The following is a 15,923-nucleotide window of genomic DNA, read 5'->3' on the forward strand; positions in this document are numbered from 1 at the left end:
GTTGTTGGGCTACCTTACACGATTTATAATTGAGTTCTAGAGAAGCAAAGTGTGCAGAGTCGAGGTGGAAGAGCCAGAGTAAGCTTATTTATTTATTATTATTTTTTTAAATAATGGCGGGGGGCAAGTTTGGGGTTAGCTAAGCGTTCACGGAAGAGGTGGGTCTTTAGCTGTTTTTTGAAGATAGTGAGAGATTCTGCGGTCCGGATTGAGGTTGGAACTTCATTCCACCACTGAGGGACGGCCAGTTTGAAGGTTCTGGAAAAGGATCTCATGCCTCACTGAGCAGGCACTAACGGGCGTCGGTCGTTAATCGATCGCAGGTTTCGTGAGGGAACATAAACCTCAAGGAGAGTGTTGAGGTAGGGGGGCGCTGTACGTATACAAAGAACCTACGATGCTTCCCCTACAGTTAATATTAGCCAAAAATGACATCGCTTTCAAGCACAAACTGCAATTGAACTGCTTGAAAGCCATGTTATATGACTATAAACACATGAATTTATGCTCATAATGATTTATGAGGAAGGCTATATTATTTTTGTCCTGTTTTTTTGTTGTTGTAATGAGCTCTCAAGCTTTGGGTTCTGGTTTTGGTACCATTAGCTACACAACGGGCCATTTAACCTCTTGAAAGCCAAGTAATAACGCTCTGAACACATGAAACTCAGCTCATGCTGATTTATGCGAACGGTCAAGAACGCCTCCGCTATCCTGTTTTTCTATTCAGTGGAATGTAAATCTACTCAAAGTATTTGATTTCCGTAAAGCCAACCATTCAAACAATTCAAAGCTTTTACAGATTGCGTTTGCGTACTTGTCCAATAGCAACTTCATTTCTGCGTCCAGCTTCAACCCCTTCTCCAATAATAAATGACTCCCTCTTCAGAAAAGTGCTGCTAGTTTTTTATTCTGGTTTTACTGTGTTGTTTTGTCATTACATTGTTGTTTTTTTTGTTTGTTTTAAGTACAGTAGGGTTTTGTTGACAGAATTACCTGCATGTTCTGGGTTTTGGTGATTTTAGACATCGTCCCCTCCAAACAGACTCAGATGGGGGTGGAGTGAAGGGGCATTAGGGAATGTCTATGGAATGACTGACAGATTTACGAGGCCACGGCCTAAACATTTTTTTAATCGTGTCGTCATAAACTGTACAGGTTTTTAAATTTTTTTTTAGCACTACTAAGAAAAACAAAAATTTGACTTTAATCCCCAATAGTAGTTCCAATGTTTCAATGTCTCTGTGATCATGTTAATACACTCACACCCTCGTGTGGATGGAACTCAACATGACACCGAAAACTCTCACCAATTAGACGTTTTATTGTCTTGCCTGAGAGAAACATGCACAAACACACAATTTATCATGAAGACGGAAATAAAAGTCGGATCTGAAATAAAGCTACATGTGCAATTCTCGTATGATTTCATTTCTTGCAGCATGTTTGGAAAAGCAAAAAAAACCAAAAACAACCCAAAAAGCTATGTATAAATGTAATTACTTCTAAAAGAGTAAACCTAAATGACATTTTAGAAAATTAAATATTTTTCATTTCACTTTCATAAATTAGACAAACAAAAGACAATCAGCCAGATGAGGACTTCCTTTCGGAAAACCTAAAATTGCACTTTCTGAATTTCTAATTTAAATCCAGTCTCCTCCAGATATATCGTCTATAATTCGGTATATTGTTTAGGTACGTACAGTAGTCCCTGAATTTTGCATCAGCATTCCGTTATAGCGTTGCTAAACCTGTGCAAACAATGCCTAATAAACTGGTTTGTTTATTGAATTATTGCAATTAAATAAATAGACAAAAACAGAAGGAAACTTGTGAGGAGGGTTGGGAATGTGCGGACGTTTGGGGAATATAAAAACTCAATACATTTTCAATCTATTCCTTTCACAAAACATTCTCAGAAGGTAGAAACAGTTACTGGACGTGTTTCAAGTGTGTTTCCATACGAACTACTGACAGCAGAACGCGCAACAGTGCACTCTGATTTTGAATTGGTTTCGGGAATTCCAGCATTCAGTTATCAGTTATGCGTAGATGAGTTTACGGTTCATGCGAGAGAGATACTAGCTGCGAAATCTTTAATAATTAACGGCCTAGTGTAAAAGCCATGTGTGAAAGAAAAGAAAAGAAAAAAAAAAAGCACGAAATCAAATATTAACTGAACCGAATTAGGTCTGGTCTGAATTGGCGTTTAGTATTGATCACAATTGTTACTGAACATTTTATTTAGTGCTGTACATGTTTCATTAATCTACGAGGCTTGGTGTTTATAACGTTAGCGGATTTTAAATGAAGTTCATTAGCTTGTTATGTTAATTACCTTGGACTGAAACACCTGTATAAAAGTGCGTAATACAGTACGTTATTACATCAGACTCCCTCATTGCCAATAAGCGACGGCAGCTGACTGTCAAGAACATACCGGATAAGAGCCGTTTTCACACCCAGCCCTGTCTGCAGACACTTTTCTCAGCTAGCCTGTAATGTTCGCTGTTGTGCACTCCTTGTTTTTACTTGAAGTAAGTTTATACTTACATGCTTGGAGGTGTTTTTATTCTCTCATAGCATATTTTTGTTTATTTCTTGAAAGGTTTACGTTCAATACATTTGGCACGAATTGAATTCCATAAACAAGTGTCTCTTTCAATGGAATCCCTACTAAATATAATGATTAATGACGTTAACTAGCCTATATATAAAAACAAAAAACAAAACAAAACAAAAAAAAAGTCTAAATGTTAGCCGAGTCGAACATACATTAATAGATTTTTTTTTCGCATGAAAACACGCTCCGTTTACCTGCACAGTGCATCTTTCAAACCGGAAAATCAAGAGCAGACGAGAGATTACTAATGTGAGATAAGGGGAAGGGGTGGGACTTCCAAGGTGTCAGCTAATATCAGAGAGATCAAAATATCTGTGCAACTGTCAGTCAGTCTGTCTAGATTCACATATTGATTGGCTTATCTGTCATTTATACTGGAGGAAAAAATCCCCAGAAGACTCCTCAGCTCACGCCAATGCTGAATTCTATGCAAAATGCATAAAGGATGGAAGGTCTGTGGCTGAAAATGATCTGACATAATAAAGCCTCCAGACGTTTGGAGGCTGTGTCATTGTCATCAGATTTTCTCTATAGAAGTGTAGTTTTTCCTGTTCCATTTGAAGGCAAGTTCCATTTGGGCCTGATTGACTTGTCAGGTTTTGTGGATTGCAGTTTGGGCTGTTTAGGGACTGGCACGTTATAGTGTCGATCGTCCTCGGTGACCAGGCTAAGGCAAGGCCACTCCGTCATGTGGTCATCTGGGTAGTAGGTGATGAACTCCTCTGTATCGGTCTTGTAGAGCCGATAGGCCTGAAGCGTATGCTGTAGCGAGTAGCCGAGCAGAAACATCTCCACCTGCAGCAGACAGGAAAGGTGCTTAGTGTCTCATACCCTTCACTAAATCTGCAAATATCTGGAATGGCATGATAGGATTTGCCTCAGTAAGAGATTAGCATATGTGCACAGATATGGTATCAGCATGTATGTATTGTGAAAAATGTTTTTCTTGTATCACATGTCTTCGTTTCAGTATTTTGAATGAGGACCTTCTATAAGGTGGCTTGACGGTTAAGGCTCTGGGTTACTGATCAGAAGGTTCAAACCCCAGCACTGCCAAGCTGCCACTGTTGGGCCCTGGAGCAAGGCCCTTAACCCTCTCTACTCCAGGGGCGCCATATCATGGCTGACCCTGCACTCGGACCCCAGACTCTTAACAGAATAACCTCTTAATATGCAAAGAAAAAAAGAACTTCACTGTGCTGTAATGTACGTGTGACCAATAAAGACTATCATTATAAACAAAGAAAATACACATTGTTATAGTACAGCATATTGTTATAATACACGGAGAACACTTTATGGTCAGACTTAATAATAATATTTACGTGGTATGATGATATACTGTAGATTTTGTCTGCTTCAGGAAGGTACATCTCAGTATCACTGGACCTTACTGCTGCTCAGGAGGTCAGGATACTTTGTTTTTATAAAACTTCGTTGAAGTTCTCACCTGTTCCAGACCTCCGCTGAAACCCACATGTCTGAGATGATTAATGAGAAAGCTCCTGGGACATTTGGAGGTGTCACGGGCAAAAAGAAGCCAGCAGAACTCAGGCACACTGGAGCCCTTCTTCATGGCCGAGTGCAGCTGAATAACTGTCTTCAGCATCAAGAACTTCAGGGCCTCCAGCAGCTCATATTCTTCACGGCCCCCCACAAACAGTTGCTGGCAAAAACGTTCCCGCTCCGCTGGACTCTCACACTGAACTGCCTCCTGCCACTGTGGGAACGTGATAGGAGAAATACCATTCCACCAGGTCTTCAGGTAAGTCACATACAGTCCAAGTCTATTCTCAGTATACTTCATTCATTATAATGTTTCATAATTAGCAATAATAAATATCTCCTTCCTTTGCACAAATATTAAATGCAATGCCACATGAATTAGAAAACAAATGTGTACAAAGTAAAACATAATACAGTAAATCTTAAATGTCCAAAATGAGAACAACTTTTAACATCGATTATTGCTTGCATTGAGATGCTCACTGTCAGGGAGTGTTAACCAATTCCTGATACTTTAGCACAGTGGACATTTAGTGTAATATTGACATGTCTACTCATGCTAAACAGAAATATACCTTCAAATGTTTCCAATTCCATGCTCTCAAAGTACCAAGGTTAAGAGTAAACAGAGTGGCGGCTACCAATTTCCCCATCAACTCTAATTTCAAATCACATCGAAGAGTTATTTTACTTCTGAACAATTAATGATTCATTGTCAGTGCTTATATTTACATTTATGGCATTTGACAGATGCCCTTATAAAGGCTGACATACTGAAGGGCTTTGAAGTCTCCATCAATAAATACACCCTTATACTGGTTCACTCGGTCAGGGACTACGAGTACTATCAGTGTAAAAACCCTGCTGGGGCAGTAGCATAATATGAAAAACACAAGACACAAAGTCTTAATTTACTTGGTTCTCAGAATCAGAGTTCTTAGTTAAAGCTATGTCTACAGCTGCATCTGGGAGGTTCTTCCAGGTTAATACTGACCTAAGCTGACAATTTCAAAACCGTTTTTTATCAACGTTTGGAAAAGGGTTTAAGTTCCGCCACACACTAGCTGTGGTGGTGACAGACCAGGTAGGGTTGGATGATGCAATGCATCCCACATCAACTGCAGACTTTCACATGGCAGCTGATCACACAAACTCCATGGCACATGTTCTGGCCATTTTGTTGAATCATAGGCTGTATGGGTTTGGCCATACGCTTGCCTTTGATGCCCGTGTTGCATTACTGGTGGTCTTACCAAATGGAGTGCTACAGCTGTGACGACCCTTTGCTTTTATATAAAACAAACGAATAAATAAATAAAGTGGTCTCAGGTACAACTAGTGTAGTTTTATAAGGAAATGAGCTGTAAGTATTATTGAGCATCTTACAGAGCCAGCCAAAGTTCTTCTGGAGAACTTCTCACTTGCTTCTTATTTTTGTAGCAAAACCCAGCAGCCATCATTATGGCTGAAAAAAAGTAATTTCTTAAGTAATACGCCACTTTCTTTACTAACATATAAACAAGTTTCTGTAACATTTAATTTTGTGCTGGAAAACTAATGTTTGGAAATCTAAAATGTTTTTGTACTGACTCGTTAACGTAGAAGTCATAAAACAAAAAATAATGTTTGTACTAAAAAACCCAATAGGGTGCCTAAGCCTTTTGCACAGTACTGTACATGCGTAAAATTTGCTTTTATTAAATCAACTTGCAAATGCAGCAGATCTGTAATTTCATTTCAAGCAGTCTGGCCTTTAAAGAAAAGATGGCAGCCTTCCAATAGGACCAAACTACGAATCTTTTGATTACACTGACATGAAAAAGGCATTAACAAGATGCTGTGAAATAGGATGGAGGTTCTATGAGTGTTACCCTGACTCTAAGGAGATTTAGACAATGTTCCAACTGTTCCACTGCTCCTCCTTCATCTCTGCTCCCGAAAGGAAACCTCCATTCTTCCACTAAATCTTGCACACACTCCAGCTGTGTTGAAACACAAAACAGACAGCTAGACACCTCAGCTATCAATTAGGCCTGTTTGATTTCACCATAAACATAATAAAATGTCTGTATGTCAATTTATTTCTGTCAGTGTATCCTAAGCCAAAAACACAGGACGTTTTTGTTTATGTAAAATAAGATTTATTAGTCCATGTAATAAAATCAGAACTAATAATGGGTGCCAGAATATAACATCCTTACTACAATTACAACAACCACAAGTGCTTACATATAAATCATTTGAACTCTTGACAGTAAACCTAGACGGGGCGGTCAGAAAATTACACTGACATCTGTAATAAAATGTAAGAGTGCGTTATCTGTAAAGTATAAGTGTGTGTGTTTGTTTTTTTGCAGAACACTGAAGACAAACCTGAACAATTTCTGCATTTTGCAGCCAGTTACTGAGTATGTAAGACTGGCTGAAGAGCTGAAAGAGGGTTGCCCTTAGAGCGCAGTAGTTATCACCTCGTACTCTGCGCAGACTCTCAAACTTTTGAGCTATAGCTTCATACCCCTAAAGAAAATGGCACATGGAATTAGTATGAAGGCAAGTACTGGCTGATGTAGAGACATGTCCAGAACTGTGTAGAGCGGCTTTCCTCCTACAAAGGGTACTTAGCAGAAGAATGAAAATCGTGAAAACTGAAAAAAAGTAAATATAATAATAAAAAAAGTGGATTTACAGTAATTAGACCTTCTACTATGGTTAAACTTGATTAAATATGTAACTAAGTAACAATAACAAGTAAGAATTACTCAACACTGCCAATTATGAACGAGAGGAGCTGTAAAGAAAGTAACTTACAAAAAATCCAAAACAACAACAACAACAAAAAAAGGCCACATGCCTTATGGGTAATTCCTGCATCGAATACTTCATTTTGTCATCCTTACGGTTATTTTTATTTAGCTTAAAAGATTACTGAAAGGGGTTATTATTGTAACCAAAAAGGTTTAAGCACCACTGGTGTAAAGAATCAGATTTCTCCATTAAAGTGCAGATGATGTGATTGTCAAGGTATAGTTCATAGTTTAGGGGTTAACACTTCTGCTGTCACTGTTTGCTCCAGGCACAGTGGTGCTTGAAATTTTGTGAACCCTGCATAAATATGATACAAAACATCAGATCACAAGTCCTGAAAGTAGACGAGATCCCAATTAAACAAATGAGAAAAAAAAAAATACAACACTTCTTATTGAGGAAAATGATCTAATATTTCATATCTGTGAGTGACAAAAGTATGTGAACCTTTAGGATTAGCAGTTCATTTGAAGATGAAATTGGAGTCAGGTGACTGCACAAGCGGCTCACGCCGGATACTGAAAGCAAATGTTCATGTACATTTGCCACTCACAGATATGTAATAATGGATCATTTCCCTTAATAAATTAATGACCAAGTATAATATTTTTGTCTCATTTGTTTATTAGGGTTCTCTTCATCTACTTTGAGGACTTGTGTGAAAATTTATGATGCTTTACATCATATTTATGCAGATATATAGAAAATTGTAAAGGGTTCCCAAATTTTCAAGCACCATTGTATATCATACACAAGAGAAACGGAACTACCTGTGAAATTAAATGCCACCCCCCCCCAACCACACACACAAAATTACACATTATATGTCAAGCCTTGAAAACATTCCTTTACAATTCAAATATTTTAACATCTTCAAGCAACTGTACAAAAACTGTTAAAGCGTACTTTTCTGATAAGGTGGCTTTTGGTGGTATTTCCTTTCCATTCTCTCTGACTGTAGGATAGCAGACCCTCAGGAGCTGACACACTGGTCTGGTCCTCAGAACTAGGCACTGAAGCTAAAAAACATAAATATGACCTTGAAAACAATTATCTCATCTCGAACCATAACACGACAGAAAAACGCACTACACTACAACTACACTGAACCACATCTTCCACAGCAATAAGCATGAAGATAGATTTCACCTGCTTTCATCAACAAAGTATGAAACTCTTACTGTCCACTTTAATAGGAACACCTGTACATCTGCTCATTTATGCGGTTATCTAATCTTCAACTGTTAAGCAGTAGCCCATCCACATCAAGATCTGATGTTTTATACTCAAATCACCCCATCACACTTCCTCCCCCATTCTGATGTTTGATATGAACATTGTCTGACGCTCTTGAGCTGTATCTGCATGATTTCATGCACCGTGATGCTGCCACATGATTGTCTGATTGGATAACTGCATAAATGAGCAGGTCTACAGGTGTTCCTATTAAAGTGGACGCTGACTAATACAGAATACTAGTGGCTGATCTTTAGTATACTTTATTATTGCTTTAATACCTGCATGTGACAGCTGCTTCTCCTGTCTTTCCTGCTCTATTTCCTCTGCTGCCCTGTACAGATCCTCCTCACTGTGAAAGAGGAACATGGTCAAAACGTGAAACACTGTATGATATTTGAACAACATGAACCAGTGTACATTCTGGTTCACATCACAAGGCTGACTAGTTCGACCCAATGAGAAGCGGAGCACCTGTTATCCACCGCTGTCGACATCTCCTCTGGACGCTTGCACAGATGACGATCTTGATTTGAAGACTTGGCTTCTTGCTCAGGAGCTGCTTGCATACTGAAAGTCATCTCTTTGCTTTTTCCATGTTTAGACGGACAAGCATCCTTTTCACTGGCAGTAGCTGGAACGGTTTGACCGGGCTTCTTGAGAGATAATCTAGAGAATAGGAATTCGCACATTATTGCTTAAATATTACATACTCAGCAAAAAAAAAAAAAAAAAAAAGAAAAGAAAAGAAAGAGAGACGTCCTGGCACATTCAACTGCTTTTATTTCCAGCAAATTTCTTAACGTGTGTAAATATCTGTATTAACATAAAAACATTAAACAACTGAGACATAAACTGAAGAAGTTATTTGACGAACAGAAATGGAATAATGAGTCCCTGAACAAAGGGGGGGGGGGGGGGGGGGGGGGGGGTTGTCAATATTAAAAGTAACAGTCAGTATCTGGTGTCCACCAGCTGCTTTAAGTCCTACAGTGCATCTCATCTTCATGGACCGCACCAGATGTGTTAGTTCTTGCTGTGAGACGTTCCCTCAATCTTCCACCAAGGCATTCGCAAGTTCTCGATCACGTCTCAATCACGTGATGGTTACATGTAATTTTCCACTGCAAGAACAATCAGCTGTCCTTTCTGTTTCCCTGTAGCATTGCAGTTTATTTATTTACCCAGACATTGCAGTTTATTGCTCTGAACACATCTGCAGTCCTCATGCCTCCCTGCAGCAGGTCTATGGCATGTTCACGCAGGTGAGCAGGAACCCTAGACATCTTTCTTCTGGTGTTTTTCAGAGTCACTAGAAAGGTCTCTTTAGTGTCCTATGTTATTGTAACTGTGACCTTAATCACCTTCCGCCTGTAAATTGTTTGTGTCTTAAGGACTGTTCCACAGGTGCATGTGTAGTAATTGTTTACGATTCATTGAATACGCATGAAAAACATTGTTTAAACCCTTTCCAATGAAGATCTGTAAAGATTATTCGGATTTTACAAAGTTATCTTTAAAATACACTCTCCTGAAAAAGTACGTTTCTTTTTTGCTGAGTATATATACATACCAAATATTTGCTCTGCCCAGATACTAGGGCTGCAATTATATGGAGAAAATAATGATACAGTCTCCTCCAAAAGTATTAGAACAGCAAGGCCGATTCTTTTGTTTTTGCTATACACTGCAAACATTTAGGTTTGAGATTTAAAAGATGAACATGAGACGATAGACCAGAATTTCAGCCTTCATTTCCCGATATTTTCATCTAGATGTTTTAAACAATTTGGAACCCACCCATTTTTCAAGTGATCAAAAATATTAGAACATGCGCCTGACAGGTGTTTCTTGTTGCCCAGGTGTGCAATGTTAGACTGATTGTTAACAGCTCTGAATATCTACTCGGTCTGAGGCCTTGGTTTCACCTGTGAAGAGTGGATTTGTTGTTACAAAGGATAAACCAACATGAAGACCAGAGAGCTGTCTGTGGGGAAAAAACCAAACTATTTTGAAGCTGAGAAATGAGGGGAAAATCTATCAGAACTAGATGACAAACACTGAGAACTGTAAATAAAAACCCCAAAACAACAGTCAGTGACATCACCAACAACCTCCACTGATGGTATCACAGTCCAGCATTCAAAGCAGATTTCAAGAGCAGAAATATATAGAGGCCATATTACAAGATGCAAACCACTCATCAGCATCAAGTATTAGAAAGCCAGACTGGAATTCACAAAGAAATATAGAGATGAGACTCAAAAGTTCTGGAATCAAGAACACTTGCAAAGTGGAGGTTGTAGCTTGCATGACTGCTTTTGGAACAGGCTCACTATAGTAAATGGCACTTATATAGCACTTTTTTAACCTTAGCAGTTCTACAAAACGCTTTACCCTGTGTCTCATTCACCCACCCACCCACCCACCCACACACACACCCACACACACACCCACACACACACCCACACACACACACACACACACACACGGTAGCAATACCGGACAACAATAATCCGATGTTAACCCGATTAAGATGATACTCGGATTAAGAAACTAGCATGTAAACAGCGATTATTGATGACCTTAATCCGATTGGGGACGTAATGACGTGTGACGTTAATCCATCTACGTTCTATAACATGTAAAACCTGAACATGAAAGGAATATTCTAAAAGCGACTCATGTAAACACCTTAATCAGAATATTGTCTTATTCAGAATAAGGTCAATAATTAGATTACTGCTGTCCGTGTAAACGTAGTCAATGACCCAAAACACTACAAACACAACAAAGGACTTCAGTAGGGGGGAAAACATCGAAGGGTTTAGACTGGCCAAGTCAATCACCAGATTTTATCTCAGTCAAGCATGCATTTTACCTCCTGAAGAGGAGACTGAAAAAAGACTCCCCCAAAACAAACAAACAAACAAACAAACAAAAAAAGTGACAGAAGCTGTGGTACAAACCTGGAAAATCATCAAAAAGAAGAATGCAACAGTTTGGTGATGTAACTGGGTCACCGGCTTGATGCAGGTAAGGAAGGTATATGCAACCAAATATTAATGTCTACTTCAATTTACTTTAAATGGATCTGTTCCAATACTCACCTAAATACGACTTTCTGGAGTCAGAATGTATTTCTCGGTGTAAAATCGCTAAACACGAGTCTGTGTTCATGTCCTTTGTTTGCTCTTTTGAGAATTTGTTAAGAAGTGTCCAGAGTTATTGTGCAGCATTCCTCTCCCACAAAACACTACATGTTCACAAGTTTGGAATCAAGACAGTAATAAACATAAGCTCGTGTAGCACTTACCCTACTGTTTTGGATTTTTTGCTCTCGCTGCAGGATTCAGGAGGACACTCATCTACAGCTCCCCGGTTGTTCTTGGTTTTGTTAGTCTTGCAATGGCGTCCATCTTTCGCACCTGGTTCAGCGGGACGCATGTTGCAGAGCACACAGCATCTCTCCTACACCTTAATAAGCTGCAGCTACACAAACGTAAACACAGTGGAGTAAACAAGCACTTACAAAGTGCTTCACATCCAGTAAACACAGCTGCACTTCCGCAAGATGAGATAGTTATTTGCATTAAGCCTCTTAGCTAGATAACTAGCTAGTTAAGTGATGTTAGCACTTGACAGACAATGACAAGGCAGATGGAAATAAATATACCTAAATGTATATTTCAATAGTCGACTTCTTTAAATGTTTATTCACCTTCTAGTTTATGTACCCACGAAAGCTAACATGTAAATTAAAGTTAGCAACAGCCTGCTAATCTCCGCAAAAGCAGTCGCTTCCTGTTTAAAACGGATGTTGGGAAGTGTAGTTTCCACAAATGGTTAATACCAATGACCGTGTATATTTGAGTGGACTTCATAGCGTCATTTTTTTTCTCCTACTGTGCGGTTTTGTAGCCTTTTTTGGTCAAAATCTGTAACGGTATATATATATATGAGTAGACATCATGGCGCCATTTACTTCCATTGTGCGCTTTTAAAGCCTTTTTTGGTCGATTTGGGAATACTGGAGCCAGAGCATGCGCAGTAGAGACCTTGGAGCCAGAGCATGCGCAGTAGAGACCTTGGAGCCAGAGCATGCGCAGTAGATACCATATTGGTGATGGAAACTGTAAATGAAAGTGTACATTGTAAGATATTGCCTGAACAGGAACTAAATATGGTACATTGGTTAAACATGGTTTGTCCATCATTTTAATCTAAGTAATGTAAGTATAAGTAGCCAATATGATGTACCAACTAAAAATATACTGGTAAACTGCATTAAACATTTACACTCAGCACAACCTATTTTTTGAGAAAAACTCATCGCTGCCTACCATGATTTTCATCTAGCTCTAACACCTGCCATAACTTACCCACCGAGTAACTTACCCATAACTTACCCACTTATCCAACAGAGAAATGCTCCAGTCAACCTCTCGTGGAGTTTGTTTAAAAAAGGAGTGACTGTCTAAACTAGCTAAACAAAGCTACTTCGAGTGTTTCCTATGGTCATACATTAAATTGTAGATTATTATGAAATGTAGTTAGCTGCCATAGTGTTTCACTCATATTGGTTTGCTAGTTATAATATCAGTACAAAGAGCTAGCTTAGACATCAAAAATGATAAACATACCAGGAAAAACTGCAAAGAACTCCCCGCTGAGGGTCTGTTAGAACAGTCAACAGCAGAACAAGACATGTCTTTGTTACAGAACTGTCAAGAGCTTCAGGTGTGTATTGGAGAATACGAGCATGTTTATGAGACTCAACTGTCATGTTCAAAACTGTCCATCACCTCATCAACTATGCCCTTTTATTTATCACCAAATAACTCGTATAAGATGCATTATTATAAGGAAAAATATTGGTGGAGATACCAAGGTCAGCTGAACGGAAAATAATTTGTGGAGCTGTGAAACTTAAAATGTAATTTGGGGTCTTTTCACTAATAAGAGGACAGCTGGGGTTAAAAGTGTAGCTGCAGCCAGCCAGTACAAGGGAAAACATTTTGACATCACTTTTGAGTCTCTGTTACAACATCCACCCATATATACAATCATTGTGTACTACTAATTACACACCTTCTTTTTTTGCTTTTCTTGGGCTTGCTCCTTGCATCGTTTTCATTGTATTTGTCACCATCCTCATGGCACTTTGGCTATAATGAATAATTGTCTATGTACTGTTTATGCCAAAGTTAGGGTTATGTTGTTTTCGAATCCTTTTATATAAATTTATCATGTGTTCTTTATAAAACACTCTGATATTTCTTTTGCTGTTGATAACTGTACTTTCAAATGATAGCTGTCTATTCTCTTTCTCTACCCTGCTGTATGTCTTTGCTTCTTTTATCTGAGTATTTGTTGCAAGCAAATATAACACGATAACCTGATTGAGCTATAGGACACAGTTTCCTTTTGAGTGCGTTAACTTCAGTGAGTCATTATGCCTTGTATGTCCTATTCTTAGCCTTATAATTATGATTTGATCTGTTTCACCTGTTAGATCATACAACAGTTACAATTATCACTTATTTGCCAGTAAAACATCCAGAGAGAATAAGGTCTGGTTTAAGACTGGTTAAAGTTGACCTGGTTAAAGTTAGACATTATTATTATGTTCCTGGAAATGCTTGGCTTCCCTGCCATGCCAGCAACCCTGCCAAGGCTTTGCTCGGTCCTGGTGGGCACAGAAGGTTCTACCTATGTGGAGAGAGAGAGGGAGCTGGGGGAGACATTGAAGAAGAAGGAGAAGGAGGAGAGGAAAAGCGGGGCAGGAACTGGCTGAAATTTTAATTAGTAGATCATTTATATAAAAATACTGTCACGATCACCATGGATAATTTCCCCCAGACCACCAGAAGGCATCCTCACTGAAATTTCTTCCTTTGTTGTCTGCCCCAGATCAGTGTTTTCCCTCCTTGATTGCCAAGCATTATATGTTGTTGTATTTGCATTGTGAGCAGATTTTGTTTGCCTTACCCTGTCCTGCCATAGTCTTGTCCTTCGTTTTAGTTCTTGTTTATTGGTTCTTTTCCTGTCGTTTAATAGTTTGCCTAGATTTAGTGATTTAGTGATTTAGTAATGTCTTTGTGCTGAAACAGGGAGCTTGCAAAAGGGGGCTGGGGGTGTGGACTTTTAGGAACCAGTTCAGAATAGGATGAAAGCCAACATATTTTTTTTTGTGAACAAGAAAATGCATTGACTAGAACCTTTTGTTCTGAACAGCAGCTTCCATTTTTTCTGTCCTGACTCTATCCAAGCACGAAGAAACTTCTTTGGTCACTATTCTGGGGTGTAAAATTGGTCAGGCCTTGAGTCCCAAGAAGGTTAAGGGTCAATGGTGGAATTGGAGTTTGTACTGTAACATGGTCATCAGCACGTGATGTAGTCTATGTCCAATGGGTAATGTTTTCAGCCTAGAAGCATTCTGAAAGCAGCAACTGCCATATATTGTTAGGTCACGTGCAATTCTTTTGAGGGGGTGGACGCTACTTAGGGCTCAACCCACGAGGTGGAGCAAGGGCACTTGGGCATTTGTAAGGGTCCTGTATTTGTGATTGTGTAAGCTTGTGTCTCTAATGAGGCATATGGACATACAGAGGATGTAGGAGCGTTGGTTTAGCCTTTGGTAACTTACGTATTGGTGCTGTGTATCCAGTCTGCTTTGTTCTGTTGGCTTTGTGATCCAGAAACCTGAACTCTTCTCTCTATGGCTACTTCTGCTGCAACCCTAAGGGTGTCCCATGTAGGGAAGACTTGGCAGGGTTGCTTTGTATGCTTCTGTGAGTGTGAACTTTGCCAGCCATGCTGAACCCCCCACATAAACCAGATTGACTGAGAGCTTTGCTCTCTCCTAGGCAATGTGCCCTGCTCTTAGAAGCAATGCTTTGATAAACTCCACAGTGGAAGGACCAGCCTGTACTGATTGGGGCAGCCACTCTAATTCTAGCAAGAAATTCATGTGCTCATGTGTGTCAGATAACTGATATCATAATCTCTGGTCATGACTTCATCACCATGTCTGCATTTGGTACCCAGGAACAGTATGTCTGCAACAGACCTTGGGGCATAAACTACCAGCGATAAAATACAGGGCCCACAGGGGGCATACAGTCCAGGCTGATCCCACACATGCTAAGATCCCGTATCCTGGAGCGATCGAGTGAGCAGCTTGGTGGTGGTGCAGTTGGCAGCTGAAGCGGCAATGGACACACACACACATATTCTGGTGCTGTTAATGCCAATGGCACTGGTGGATGAGACATAAATGGAGGGGCACACATGCTCCTATCCTCTGATCCTGAGCAACCCACCGAACAACAAAAACAACAACTCAAAGGTGCATGGGCACCCCTCTCTCTCTCTCTCTCTCTCTCTCTCACACACACACATATATAGAGTTCACCCCACAATATTTTTTCCAGTGAGATTGTACATATTTAAGACAATATCTTGAAGATGTTTGAGAGGGAATGAGCACAGACTCAAAGAGTAAACTCCAGGCAACACACATGAGATGATTTAGAAGATGAATTAGAATGCAGGAGCTGTACAACCAAAACTACAGGAATGACCCAAGTTCAATACTAACTAGGAACTACTGTTGAGTGATACCTGCAGTTTGCTGTTTGTTTTTTTGTGGGTGGGGCATATGCATTCCAGAGAACATACCTGTTTACCCGAAGCCTGCCTTCCCCAGCCACCTTACCGCAATGTACCATGAAGCCAATGGCACTGT

General features: G+C 39.6%; 1 protein-coding gene across 2 annotated transcripts; it reads right to left on the reverse strand.

The window, feature by feature from the left end:
- Positions 1-1,304: 1,304 nt before the first annotated feature.
- Positions 1,305-12,196, reverse strand: otulinb (OTU deubiquitinase with linear linkage specificity b). Of its 2 annotated transcripts, none has more exons than XM_017472788.3 (9): positions 11,895-12,196; positions 11,490-11,665; positions 8,648-8,842; positions 8,455-8,525; positions 7,844-7,956; positions 6,506-6,649; positions 6,004-6,114; positions 4,077-4,346; positions 1,305-3,421 (listed from the first exon to the last, which is right to left on the reverse strand). In XM_017472788.3, exons 2-9 carry the CDS (start codon positions 11,618-11,620, stop codon positions 3,155-3,157), a joined length of 1,302 nt encoding a protein of 433 aa, XP_017328277.1. In that variant the 5' UTR covers positions 11,621-11,665; positions 11,895-12,196; the 3' UTR covers positions 1,305-3,154. The 2 variants fall into 2 exon arrangements, with proteins under 2 accessions (XP_017328277.1, XP_017328278.1); XM_017472789.3 differs by having other exon boundaries at positions 11,850-12,196.
- Between the last annotated feature and the right edge of the window lie 3,727 nt (positions 12,197-15,923).

The sequence above is a fragment of the Ictalurus punctatus genome, chromosome 7, assembly GCF_001660625.3.
Source record: "Ictalurus punctatus breed USDA103 chromosome 7, Coco_2.0, whole genome shotgun sequence".
Lineage (NCBI taxonomy): Eukaryota > Metazoa > Chordata > Actinopteri > Siluriformes > Ictaluridae > Ictalurus > Ictalurus punctatus.

What these genes read in the sequence shown, in the direction of transcription:
- otulinb (XM_017472788.3), bottom strand. Translation starts at nt 11,620, where the DNA reads ATGCGTCCCGCTGAACCAGGTGCGAAAGATGGACGCCATTGCAAGACT. An exon ending in TCGACAGCGGTGGATAACAG is followed by an intron (nt 8,526 to 8,647) that starts GTGCTCCGCTTC and finishes CCTCTTTCACAG; the next exon opens with TGAGGAGGATCTGTACAGGG. An exon ending in AAAATGCAGAAATTGTTCAG is followed by an intron (nt 6,115 to 6,505) that starts GTTTGTCTTCAG and finishes GTTTCAACACAG; the next exon opens with CTGGAGTGTGTGCAAGATTT.